The 13,534-nt window shown below is 35.4% G+C and overlaps 1 protein-coding gene across 2 annotated transcripts in view; it reads left to right on the top strand.

Annotated features, from left to right (window-relative positions):
* Window positions 1-13,534, top strand: part of CDK17 (cyclin dependent kinase 17) — a 99,349-nt gene extending 85,815 nt beyond the window's left edge. For both annotated transcript variants that reach the window (XM_082666381.1, XM_082666382.1), the window contains exons 11-17: window positions 2,689-2,809; window positions 4,823-4,920; window positions 5,425-5,530; window positions 7,829-7,871; window positions 8,928-9,018; window positions 11,184-11,261; window positions 11,787-13,534. In XM_082666381.1, the coding sequence (XP_082522507.1) occupies window positions 2,689-2,809; window positions 4,823-4,920; window positions 5,425-5,530; window positions 7,829-7,871; window positions 8,928-9,018; window positions 11,184-11,261; window positions 11,787-11,824 (575 nt within the window). In that variant the 3' untranslated portion in view covers window positions 11,825-13,534. The remainder of the gene's footprint in view (window positions 1-2,688; window positions 2,810-4,822; window positions 4,921-5,424; window positions 5,531-7,828; window positions 7,872-8,927; window positions 9,019-11,183; window positions 11,262-11,786) is intronic.

Genomic DNA, 13,534 nt, shown 5'->3' with positions numbered 1-13,534 from the left:
CGGGCTTCCCATTGCAGTGGCATCTCTTGTTGCAGAGCGCAGGCCCTAGGAGCATGGGTTTCAGTAGTTGTGGCTCACGGGCTCTAGAGCACAGGCTCAATGGTTGTGGCGCATGGGCTTAGTTGCTCCGCAGCATGTGGGATCTTCCTGGACTAGGGATCAAACCCATGTCCCCTGCATTGGCAGGCAGATTCTTAACCACTGCACCACCAGGGACGTCCCTGCCACCATGCTTTGTATTTATTTATATGCTTAATAATTTAATTAGTAGCTGTCTGTCTGTCTCTCTTTAGCTAATCCAGTTATAAGGGACTAGAATGGTGAAATAAAATTACATGTTTTTGGCTTCTAGGGAGTAAACTTTTTCATATTGAAGGAACTCCATATAGTAACTTTGTTTTTTTGTGTTTTTTTTAATATTCCACATTCTGAGAGTTTGAGTACTGTAACAGAAGTTAGTTTTTAAAAGCCCATGCAGTTTTTCGTAGTTAGTATTTATCATTTTTCATAAGTGATTATAGTAGTTTTACTTTTGGAATATTTCATTAATGTGATAAATATTAGTGTTTCAAGTATTACTCTGTTAGTAACAGATTAAAAATTCACTGTTATTAAGTGGTGAATTTGTTCTGAAAATTCCTATACTTTTATTCATTTAACACTTTTCCATTTGTTTGAAAGGTAGGTTGCTATTTAAAAGGAATTGGGTAGGTCACATGAGTCTAAATGAGAAATTATAAGTCATTTCCATATGCTTACATAGAGTCTCTAGGGCATAGTTTACGTTATTTTCCTAGTAATTGTTATTCTCTTTCTCTCTTTCCCTGCCCCCCTTTTAAATTTTTTTGGCCAGGCTGCATTTACTGCTCCTTATTCCTTAATCCCCAAATGAATGGCAGTGATGGAGAACCCCTGCTTAGCTATAAGATATGCAAAAAGAATGGCAAAAGCCATCAAAAATGTACTTTTGGTAGGGGAATACTATGAGTGCTTTGAATTTTACTTTTTACCTCTACAAACCAAGCCAAGCAAATTTTATCTGTCCACCGGCCAACAGGAAAATCTAATTATTCCATGAGATGGTACAATGAATTTTGTCTCTGTTGCTTTTAGTTATTTATTTTTTTATTGGTTTCATAGTAAGTATACTTCGGACACAAGTAAGGGAGAGTCATATAACTGAGTATTTTACAACAAATTGTTCTTGATCTCTATGACCTACTTTTCCTGTGATCAGGGAAGTATTAATATAAATAGACATTTTCATTAATAATAGAAAATGGTTTATATAATAATACCATATCACAATTAATTTGGTTTGGAAGAAATTACTGTGTATTTCATTTCATGCCAAAATTGCAAATCTAATTGTGAACTGAATCAGAAGGCTGTATGAGCAAGCATCATAGTTTAGAATTCTCTCAGGAGATGGAGTATAAGGTACTGAGGAAACTATAACTGCAATTGCTTTGATGTTATATGTATAGCATTAGCAGCTTGCAGCCTTGTCCTTTCCCCCATGTAACCCAGTATTACATCAGGAAGAGAAATCAGAAAGCTGCTTCCATTTGCTAATTACCGAAATTTGTTGAATTTATTTTACCAAGTTGGAATGGTAGAGTAAAACCTGTAATAAAACAGTGTCAACATTGTTTCAGTTACTTCCTTTAGCCCTTATACTTAATGAAAATAGTATGAGTACTGCCTAATTTTTTAATTTCTGGTTTCATTTGGGTGACTTTATCCAGTTTAACAAAGTATTGAATTATCCTTTTATTACATTTTTCTTATTTAATATTTTAATCAGATACAATAGTTACACACAACAGAAATCACAGCCTAAAAATTAATTATTCCTTGTTTGAAATAAACTGTATGTTAAAATAAATTTATATTTCTTCATATATCTTTTAAAGTTACTTCTTTAGGTGATCAGAATTTGGAGGCGTAGAGGTAATAAAAGCAACTCTCTTAACGCCAGTGGCTCAAGAGATAAAGTTGTGAACTCTTGCCTTTATTTCTAGATAATCAGTGAATTTCATATTAAATTGGCAAAGGAATGGTTCGTGTTTTACATCATCTACAGCAATTAATATCCAAAGACAGTGAGGTTCACCTTATTTTAAAATTAACCATGTAACTTAAAACTTAGAAAGTACAGAATGACATTGTAGTTTATTCCAAGGAAACTTTCTCTAAATATAAACTTCTGCAAGGGAATTGTCAATAAAACTTAACAGGATCATGAACCAGTAACTTCATGGTTTTTGGTAAGAACTGATATAGCAAATGGAAGTTGGAATCAGGTTAAAAGGTGACAAATGTCATTGGCCTGTTTTGCATTAACTTAAATCCAAGTAGGAAATAATCTTGGCATAATAATTCGTGGATAGAAGGAGGGTATCTTAAGTTTTGATTAGCCCAGATACTGTACCAGGTACATTCACTCATAAAAGTAAGCATGGTCTCTGAATGTGGAATTATTATTATTTAGTTTAATAAATAATAGGATTTGCTGACCCAAGACCACACACACTCAAAAAAAAAATTCATAAAACTAATTTTGTTAAGCCTCAAAAAGGTATAGAGTAGCCATCTCAGGCATCCTTGTGACTGGAGTCATGGTGAGAATATGGACTGGGAAATGCATTCCAGCTATTTCTTAATTGTTCTCTTTTCCCTGTGAAGGACTAGCCAGAGCCAAGTCAGTTCCCACAAAGACCTACTCAAATGAAGTTGTCACACTGTGGTACCGGCCGCCTGATGTGCTTCTCGGTTCCTCAGAGTACTCAACACAGATTGACATGTGGTAAATATATGCAGATTTACTGCCATTTATAATTTTGAAAGAATGTAGCCATTAACACAGGGCATACCGATAGATATTTGGCTTTAAGGAGATAAAATATAAGCAACGATTAAGAGTTCTGGCAAGTAAGATCACCTAGGTTTAAATACCAGTTCAACCACTTATAGCTATACGATAACCTTACTGAAATTATTGGCCTGTGCCTCAGTTTCCTCATTTAAGGAAATGGGAATAGTAACAATAACTACTTTAAAAGGCTGTTCTGTGGATAATGTTAAGACCAAATGAGCTAATGTATGTAAAGCACTTTGAAGAGTGTCTGGTACATAGTAATTTAAGACAAAATTTATTTTTATCATCATTTAATATTCACCAAAACCCACTTGCTTTAAGTTGATCTAAAAATAATATTGAAAAAATACCATAGGCGTCTTCCTCACATAGCACTTTGATCATGACACTTCTTTATTTAAACATGTTTGCTGCTTCCCCATTTATTACCTATAGAATAAGGTACAGTTCTTCAATCTGATACTTGATCTTCATAAAATGTCTCTAAACTACCTTTTTCAGTTTATTTCAGAATATTCTCCACAAACGTTTCCTTTTAGCCAAGTGGCTACTCACTATATTTCATAAATAGCCTGGGTTTTCCCACCTTTGTGCTTGTGTTCATACTAGTTCACCCATCTGGAATGCCTGCTCTTTTTCTATAACTGGGGCCTGTGCCTAGGGCCTTCAAAACATAGTTTTTCATAAATCCTTTCTGAATATAACCTAGCCTACTGTGGTAATTCCTTCCTCTGAACTGTGGTTATACTTATTGCTTGCACTCTTCGTATAGTGATAAATCATATACCTCGTTCTGTTTTGTCTTGGGTTGAACATTTATATAATTAATTTTTGTATTATGTAACATTTCTTTCTTTTATAAACTTTTTTAAATTGTAGAAAAATATATACAACCAAATTTACCATTTTAACCATTTTATGTGTACAGTTCTCTGGCATTAAGTACATTTACATTGCTGTTCAAGCGTCACCACCATCAGTCTACAGAATTTTTCCATCTTGCAAACTGAAGCTGTGTACTTACTAAATAGTAACTCCCCATTACCCTCTCCCTCCACCATTCTCCTTTCTGTGTCTGTGAATTTGACTTTTCTAAGTATCTCATGAGTGAAATCATACTGTATTTGTTTTTTTGTGACTGGTTTATTTTACTTAGCATAAATGTCTTCAAGGTTCACCCATGTTGTAGATGCAAATATCTCTTTGAGTCACTGCTTTCAATTCTTTTGTATACTTAGAAGTAGAATTGCTGGATCGTATGGTAATTCTATTTTACATTTTTTTTAAGTAACCACCATACTGTTTTCCATAGTGGCTCCATTATTTAATCTTCTGTATAACATTTAAAATATAAAATTATTATATAATTGCTAGATTGTGAGCCCTTTAAAAGAAGGACTGTGTCTTAAACTCATATGTATTCACACAGATCCTAGAAGACAGTATCTATTAGTGAGCCTCTATCCATTTCTCTTCCTTCTCTTAACTCTCTCCCTCTCGCTCTCTCACTCTCACTCTCGCTGTCACTCACACTCACACACTCTTCACTCTGCATCTGTGTGTTCCGTCTCTGCTTCCTGCATAAAAACATCTTGAAATACTTGCTTCTCCCTAGCCCTGCTAACCACTGCCTAATACATAGTAAGCTTTATATCACTATTAGCCATTGTTAGTGGTGTTCTTCAAGGATCATGCAGAGGAGGGCTGGACATTTTAAGTGGAGAAAATGGATAAGGCAGTATGGAAGTTGAGACAAATAGGGTAAATGTTAAGAAATTAGTTTAGTTGGATCTGAAGAAAAATCTCTGCAGATTTTCTAGCAGGCTAGTACAAAATTCTCCAGAGAGGCAACCTTAAGGAAAAGATTCTTGTGCTTAATAATAAATAAATGGTTTGCTCATCTTTTTTTTTTCTTTTTTTTTTTAATGCTACATTTTATAGGGGTGTTGGTTGCATTTTCTTTGAAATGGCTTCTGGAAGACCTCTGTTTCCAGGATCAACTGTGGAAGATGAACTGCACTTAATTTTCCGACTGCTAGGTAACAGAACTCTCTTCCCAGTGATTTGTTACGTATAATTGAGTAGCTAGATAAGACTATATCTTTAAAAAATATATTTATAAATTTGATACTGAGACTAACATAAATAGATGTTATAAGAATTATAATGAGCATAATTACAATAAAGATAGATCCTTCTAGATAACTTCTGCTTTTTATTTACCAAGTTCTACCTTTGCAATAATGATTGTATGGAAGAACAGAGAAGAGAAATATTATTGAAAATTGACTTTTAGCACATTATTAGGAAATATTTTAGCTTAGGTGTCAATTAGACAACATTTTTATGGCATCATTGCTTAGTCCAAAAAAAAAAGTCTGTATGATTACTATTTCTATCTTTTTAGTTTCAGTTGAAATAATCAAATTATCTACTAAATATAAATTGTTCTTTAAGACGCTTTCTTAGTTCTCCCTATTTATATGTATTTGCCTGTATAAAAATTTCTATATATTTATAAATATATATATTTTTAAATTCAGGAACTCCATCTCAGGAAACTTGGCCAGGTGTTTCTTCAAATGATGAGTTCAAGAACTACAACTTTCCAAAATATAAACCACAGCCTCTAATTAACCATGCACCCAGGTATTTTTTTTTTTCCTCTTTAAGTGAAAGGGGGGGAACTCATCTTTTTTTTTTTTTTTTTTTAGTCTCTTGAAGCATTAGCCACAGTAAGGATTCATGGGAAAATATGTGATACACATACACAGTTCTTAAATATTTTAGGATTTAATTTCTTCCTTCCTGTGTCATATTAATTTTATAATTCAGTGAGCAAGAACTACCAAAGTATGTAAGTCCACAGAATTGAGCTGTAAATAAAATGAATATAGAATATATATAATAAAATTCTAGGGCTTATGTAGATTGTTCCATTTCCCAGAAAGAAGACATTGATTAATGCCTTATTCAATACTGTGAAGACCATGATGAAGTTTGCTTTGCTGTCTACACAATTATTCTATATGTATTTACTTAGAAAAACCTAAGAATGTGTTATAAGTAAAATCTTGACTCCTACACAAGATGACCCATCAGCATTTCAGTCAATGAATGACAATTTGTATTTGAAGAATATAAACTCTTTCTGACCCTTCATATCCTATATGTTGGCCATCTGATTAAAGTTTCTTTTCAGACCTACCTCAGATCCATCCAAGATTCCCATTACAGTTTGAGTCAGGAGACTTCCCTGGTGGTGCAGTGGTTGGGAGTCTGCCTGCCAATGCAGGGGACATGAGTTTGAGCCCTGGTCCGGGAAGATCCCACATGCCACAGAACAACTAAGCCCATGCACCACAACTACTGAGCCTGTGCTCTAGAGCCTGTGAGCCACAACTACTGAGCTTAAATGCCACAACTACTGAAACCCACATGCCTAGAGCCCATGCTCCGCAACAAGAGAAGCGACTGCAATGAGAAGCCCGTGCACTGCAACTAGAGAAAGCCCACGTGCAGCAACGAAGACCCAACCCAGCCAAAAATAAATAAATATTTATTTAAAAAATTTTTTTCACAACATATTTACTTATGGAATGTATTACATTTTCAATAAGTAACATAGAATAACCCCTTTGACTGTATTTTTTCATCTTTAAGAAAAAATAAAAATGAGAAGGGCACCAGGATACCAAATAAGGCCAATATCTCTTTCGTTGTTTCACATAGCTCACAACATAACACACTCACTCTAGTTCCATTTATTCTCAAGATAGGGAAGAATAGTAAAAACATTCTGGTACCAAAAATATTTTGAAAGTTTTTATGTGAATTGATGCTCTTGTCACTATAGCAACTAAGAATATTCTAATTAGACTTCCTTAGGAAGAATAATGTGTTAGACTTTTTGTATGTGTCTCTCCCAAATAGCATAAATCCTATTTTTGTCATATATATATATTTTTTTTACACTGGACATTACAACATATATATATGTATACATATGTATATATGTTGTAATGTCCAGTGTAAAAGGTTGCAGCTCTTTAAAGCACATTCTTTATGACCTTAGCACCTAGCTTTTCTATGGCCAAGGAGTTCTGGTTATTTGTCAGAATGGCAAACTGCAAAGGATTAGAAGACTCTGTAGAATTTCTACGCCACAGCATCCACAGTACCGACTAAGCACTAGGGGGGAAGGGGGGGATTTTTTTTTTTCCCCATAACTGGACTTTTGCCAGTGAAAGTCAGTGCAAGGTAGAATTAGTGATTTCTGATCAAGAGATTTTCTCATTAAGATAACCCCTAAACCCTCTACTCCCTATTTTATTAATTTCATCCTTGTAATTATCTGTCTTTATTGACCATCTGATTGGTTTTGTATCCCTTTTTAATGAAGTTTTATAAAGTTATTGAGGCATATTTAAATTGAATTTTATAGCTTGTAGTACCCAATGCTCAGCCAACTGCCCTGTAAAAGTTTGTTGAATGACTCATCTCTGTTTATCTTGAACCACAGTGATATATTTTGGGGTCACTTATCTGTTTGTTTTCACCTGTATAATAGGAAAATGATGCTTTTGTACTCTTGCCTTCACTGAAACACTATGAAAACAGATCTAGTTTACTGAAGCTTTTTCAATAATAGAGGTTATTTTGTTTTGAGACAAAATGGTGATTTTTAAAAATTCTGTAGTTTTAATAATCTAACTCTTGAATATTGAACATTTGAGTTGATGCCCAGTTATTTGTGGTTTCTTCTTAAACAAGTGGCAAGATAAATCTTCTAAGGATAAAAGATTTGAGTCTGTTTGAAAGCAGCAAGGTGTGCTATTTTAGGGCACTTGAATTTAGCAGATAACAACATTTGGAAAATAGTTCTATTTGAAAAGTTGCTATCAGCTAAGATTAAAGAATAAATTGCTACTTGTCTTTCGTTTTTAGGTTAGACTCTGAAGGAATCGAGTTGATAACAAAATTTCTTCAGGTAAGTTATATCTTATTTTATAATTGTTAAATGGTCTGTTAACTTCTCTGAGCTTTAGTTTCTTCATCTGTAGAATGGGATCAGTAATACCTCCCTCAAATATTTGTCATGACAATTAAATAAGATTATGGTAGTATCTAGCATTCTTAAGACATGTGCTTAGGTGAAAAACAATTATGGTTTCTCTTAATGTGTCTGGGTCTCTCATTGTAACCTAGAACAGTCTGAGGTAGTTAGCTGCTGGTCCTGATCAACTGTGTCAAGGCCATGTTCTCTGCAATTCCTGTTCTCTTACGTTCTCTTTCTTTTCCTTATACTTACTGCCTTACAGGCTGTTGTACCTCCCAAGTACCATCCATATCTTCATTCAGAACAGGAAGAAGAGAGAGGATAAGAGTCTGTCAGTCTCATTAATCCTTTTGTATCTGGAAAGCAAAGGCTTTTCCAAAAACCCCTGTAAGGACTTCTTCCTAGGTCTCCAAAATCTTCCTAAGGCCAGAATATTAATTGTAAGAGAGGTTGAGAATTGGGGAGCAGGATTGCCATAATTAGCCTAAACTTAGAATAGTCATGATTCATATGTCAGAGTTGGAAGCATGTATACCTTAAACAAATCTACATTATCTCGTCAAGGAAAAAAGGGAGATGGGTATTGAATAGGTAATTTAATAATGTCTTTCATAAAGGTATTAGGTATATTTCCAGTAATACTGTGGTATTCGTGAAGAAAAGTAACACGAAAGGTCAGATATTTTGCTTTTTTTCATCACTTCAGAAAATATAGGGCATCTAAATTTTTCGTTAAGATCCAGCTTTATCTTGGAAATTTGTAACTGAGATATAATCATTGCTACATAATCTCAGTAGTAACTCACATTAGAGTATAGTACTCCAAATTGGTTCTTAAAAATAATAGTCACTCTATTAAGTAATCAAGATAAGAGTAGCTCTAAATGCTTAAATGCTAATTTGTGTGTGTGTCCCCTCCCGCTTGCATACGCTTTTTCCAGTATTTAGAGAAAAAAATTAATGAAGCAGTTTTTTGGTTTCTCACAGTATGAATCTAAGAAAAGGGTTTCAGCAGAAGAGGCCATGAAACATGTGTACTTTCGAAGTCTGGGACCAAGGATACATGCTTTACCTGAAAGTAAGAGAGATTCTAGAGTGTGTCCCCCCACCCCCTTTATTTTTATCCAGGTTTGGAGACTGGGGTGAATTAGGGATTTAGGAAGATGGTTGGTTTTTAAGCCTAAAATTCTGGTCTTTCTGTAATTAGATCAGAATTCCTTAAAGGGAGGTGTATGTCTGTCTTGCCTGTTTTAATTTATTTCTTTTAACACTGAGTATATTGCCACGACTCTGTAAGAAATCAGTAGCACTTAGATGTGGGTCATTAGTCTTATTTGACTTAAGTAAGTGGAAAATGCCATCTGATGATAGACGTTGTCATTAGGCCCAATCTGGATTGCTTTGATTCAGAGTTGTTAAAAATGGATTTCAAGTAAATAGTAATGAAGCACAACCAAAACAAGATTTTTTTGTGGAAGTAAATTTCTTTTTCAAGATGTGAAGATGATTTTCCTTTACTGTGTTCACTCTGACTTTACCATCCCCATGACAGTGGTGAGCATATTGTCACTAAAATAGCTGATTTCTCATGCCTGGGGTAACTGCTTGATTTTACTCAGAAGTTTCTTATAAATTACCCCAATATTTTACTTTAAAATTAGCAAGGTGAGGACTTCCCTGGTGGCGCAGTAGTTAAGAATCCGCCTGCCAATTCAGGGGACACGGGTTCGAGCCCTGGTCTGGGAAGATCCCACATGGCTACGGAGCAACTAAGCCCATGCGCCTCAACTACTGAGCCCGCGTGCCACAATTACTGAAGCCTGTGTGCCTAGAACCCATGCTCCACAACAAGAGAAGCCACCACAGTGAGAAGCCCGCACACTGCAACGAAGAGTAGCCTCGGCTCGCCACAACTAGAGAAAAGCCTGCACGCAGCAACAAAGACCCAATGCAGCCAAAAATAAATTTTTAAAAATTAGCAAGGTGAGTGAGGAATTAAGAGAATATTTGGGAACTGAACAGCCAAAAGCTTTCATTAATTTCCCGTTCTCATTTACTAGACAGTATTGATTCACTAAAAGGTTTTCTAATTGGAATCAAGACTCCTCAAGACTTTTCACTTAGAACTTATTGGATATATACATATTTTAATTAATTTATTTTTGGCTGCGTTGGGTCTTCTCTACTGCGCATGGGCTTTCTCTAGTTGCGGTGAGCGGGGGCTGCTCTTCGTTGTGGTGTGTGGGCTTCTCGTTGCGGTGGCTTCTCTTGTTGCAGAGCACTGCCTTTAGGCGCAAAGACTTCAGTAGTTGTGGCTCAAGGGCTCTAGAGCACAGGCCCAGTAGTTGTGACACATGGGCTTAGCTGCTCTGCCACACGTGGGATCTTCCCGGACCAGGGCTCGAACTTACGTCCCTGGCATTGGCAGGTGGATTCTTAACCACTGTGCCACCAGGGAAGCCCCTATTGGATATTTTTTTTTTTTTTTTTTGCAGTACGCGGGCCTCTCACTGTTGTGGCCTCTCCTGTTGCGGGGCACAGGCTCCAGACGCGCAGGCTCAGCGGCCATGGCTCACAGGCCCAGCCACTCCGCGGCATGCGGGATCTTCCCGGACTGGGGCACGAACCCGTGTCCCCTGCATCGGCAGGCGGACTCGCAACCACTGCGCCACCAGGGAAGCCCTGGATATTTTTTAATGAAAGACTACCTCTCTGGCAGAGATGGAAATAAGAAGGATGAGTTACAAGTGTTTTTTAAGAGATTTACGTTTCATTATTAATACCAAGTTTTATAGTTTGAGGTGTGGGTGAGGTGTACAAACCCATTTCTTGTTTTTCTCTAAAATTCTGAAGATAGTTTGAGGATTTGACCTTCATGCCATCATAAGGAGACAGATAAAGAACAGAGAGAATAAAACCGAGTAATACATTTTGATTAGGTCTTCCAACCTCAGTAAGCCCTAGAAATAGACAATGTACATTCTCCTTAGAGAAACACATACTCAAAGCATGATTTAAGGCAGAATTGGGGGAGAAAGGTTCTGAGGGAGAGGTTATTTGGTTTGGTTTTCTTAAGACATTGGGACAAAAGGGAAAATATTTCAGCAGGGCTGTAACCTTGTAAATGTAGTATAAATGTTTCATGTTGAATCAGTATACATTTTTAGATATTTTGTCTATAGTTGGATTATATTTGCTTTAATGATAGACTTTCATCTGATAATTTTTGTCTGTGCATTTTAGGTGTATCAATATTCAGTTTGAAAGAGATTCAATTGCAAAAGGACCCGGGTTTTCGAAATTCTTCTTATCCAGAGACAGGTGTGTTTGTCATAAACCATTTCACGTGTCGATCATGAAATTTTGCGTGGAACCAAGTTTTGGGTTTATAAATTGATCGGTAAAATTATTGATGTAAAAAACAATGTACAGTGCATTCCACAGCTGTGTATGTTTAGCATTGCACATACTTTCCTGTATGATATGGGCAGCTCAGTAATTCTTCAGAGAGAAATCTGACTCAGTCAAATCAGGGATCCTGAAAGCTGCAGATGGCACAAAGACCTTTTACAAGTGGCCTGGCTTGATCACTGCACACGCCATCCCTGGCACCTGAGGCAGAAGACACATCTTGTGCTTCCCTAGTCATCAGGTTCATCACTTCGAAGCATAGAAGCTGTAGACTGACCCCATCAACAAAAGGGTCATTTAAGACAGTGCTGATCACTCTTACCGTGGAATATTAGCTTTTGCTGGTGGGAACATTAGCTTCATAGAGTCAACAAATACTGTATGTGGGATAAAACTGAACGTTGAACTGCCTCATAAAATGACTTTATATTTTAGGACATGGGAAGAACAGAAGACAGAGCATGCTCTTTTAAGTCTGGTAACATGGTTTCAAGCCCAGCCCCCAGCCTTTCTTATCAATCAAGGACTCAGATCTGAAGGCAATTATTTCTTTTGGTGGACTTGGAATCTTCGTTTGTCTACACTGTCCTCTTCACAGTGGAGTCTTTTTATTTCAGACCTACAAATTGTTTTTATATTTGTTGTCACAGTGTGACAATTTTTTTGTACAGTTGGTTTTAAGGTCTTCTCTGCCATTAGAGCCAGTAGGTTACAGCTATTGATGTAACTGTAGCTGCAATTTTTGTGCAGGACTGAGAAACACAATGCATTATTTATTGCGGAATCATTGCTGCTAAATAACTACTGTCTGTTTATTTAACACAACAGTTGAATGCCTGAAGAAGTTGCAGTGGCTTTATTATACGTGAATGCATCTGTTTCTCCTCACAAATTGTTTTACTGCTGCATTTTTTCTTTGTTTGTTTTTAAAATTAAACTGCAGTGTTTCCTGGAATGTAAATCCAGCTTTGCTTAACAGTAAAATAAGTGAGCCAACTTGAACACTCTTACATTCATGCTATATAATTTTTTTATTGAAAATTGGCAAATAGTGTAGTAAGAAATTGATAAGCACATTATGTTTAGGAAAGCATGTGATGCAGAAGTTGATTCAAGCAAGTGAATATCTGACATTTTGGGGATCTCGTATTAAATACCAGTAAATTAAAGCACCAAAATTATTTATTTTTATTTTTCCTCATTTTAGAAATATTTCCTGCATATTATTGGATATTTGTATACTAATACACTTAACCTATTTTACATCGTGCTTTAATTTAGTTAAAACTAAACCATACAAGTCCAGTCAAACATCAGAGGTCTTGTTTTGTTTATTTGTTTTAAATACAATTCTTTTATTAGAATGGATGATCATTGGGGAACAGTTTTATTTCATTTGGGAGCTGTGTGTGTGTGTTTTAATAACATTCACTTGGAATCAGTTGAAAGCTGTAATATGTCTTTGAAATGAGCCATGCTAAATACAAATGAGAGAAATGAGAACTTGGAAGATTGTTTTAAAGCATTATAGATATTATCTGTTTACCAGAGGTAGTAAATATTACAGTTTTAATTATGCATCTTTTTGAACATCATAAATACACCTTGGTGTTGGTAACAGTGTTTTAAGCATTTGTGTTCACTTTTAAGGACTGTTTGTTTAGTGCATCTTACCAACTGCAAATCTTAATTGCGATATTTTGAAATGGTCATGTAAATTTTGGGCTTATATATCATGAAAATAGTCATAACTTAATTCTTTTCCTGACATTCACTGTAAAACATTCAGGGGTCCTACCATTTCTGTTCAGGAAATCTTGTAGTGTATTGTTATTTAACAGTATTAAGTGAATTTTTGTATATTTCATTTTAATTTTATTTGTGAATAGTGATTGTGGCATGTTTGGGGTGTTATTTTAATATTTCATAATACTGAAATTTTAATTTTTTAAGAAAAATTTTCTGGAAGAAACAGATTCATGTGTAATGGTGAATATTGGACCACTACTGCTTTTCACATTTGTAAATTGGTTTTATGTTAAACCCTGTAGCCTAACAAACTGCTGTTATTTCTAACTGACAGATATGTATTAATATTGTACTTTGAAGGTTATAAATATTATGTGAAAATTCCTCCATTTTGTTTTGAAATTTATAATAACAAAATCTTCATGTTGTTAAAA

Source organism: Grampus griseus (genome assembly GCF_964374135.1).
Source record: "Grampus griseus genome assembly, chromosome: 11".
NCBI classification, from domain to species: domain Eukaryota; kingdom Metazoa; phylum Chordata; class Mammalia; order Artiodactyla; family Delphinidae; genus Grampus; species Grampus griseus.
Note: the sequence above shows the minus strand (reverse complement) of the source record. Positions and strands in the feature narration are given on the sequence as shown.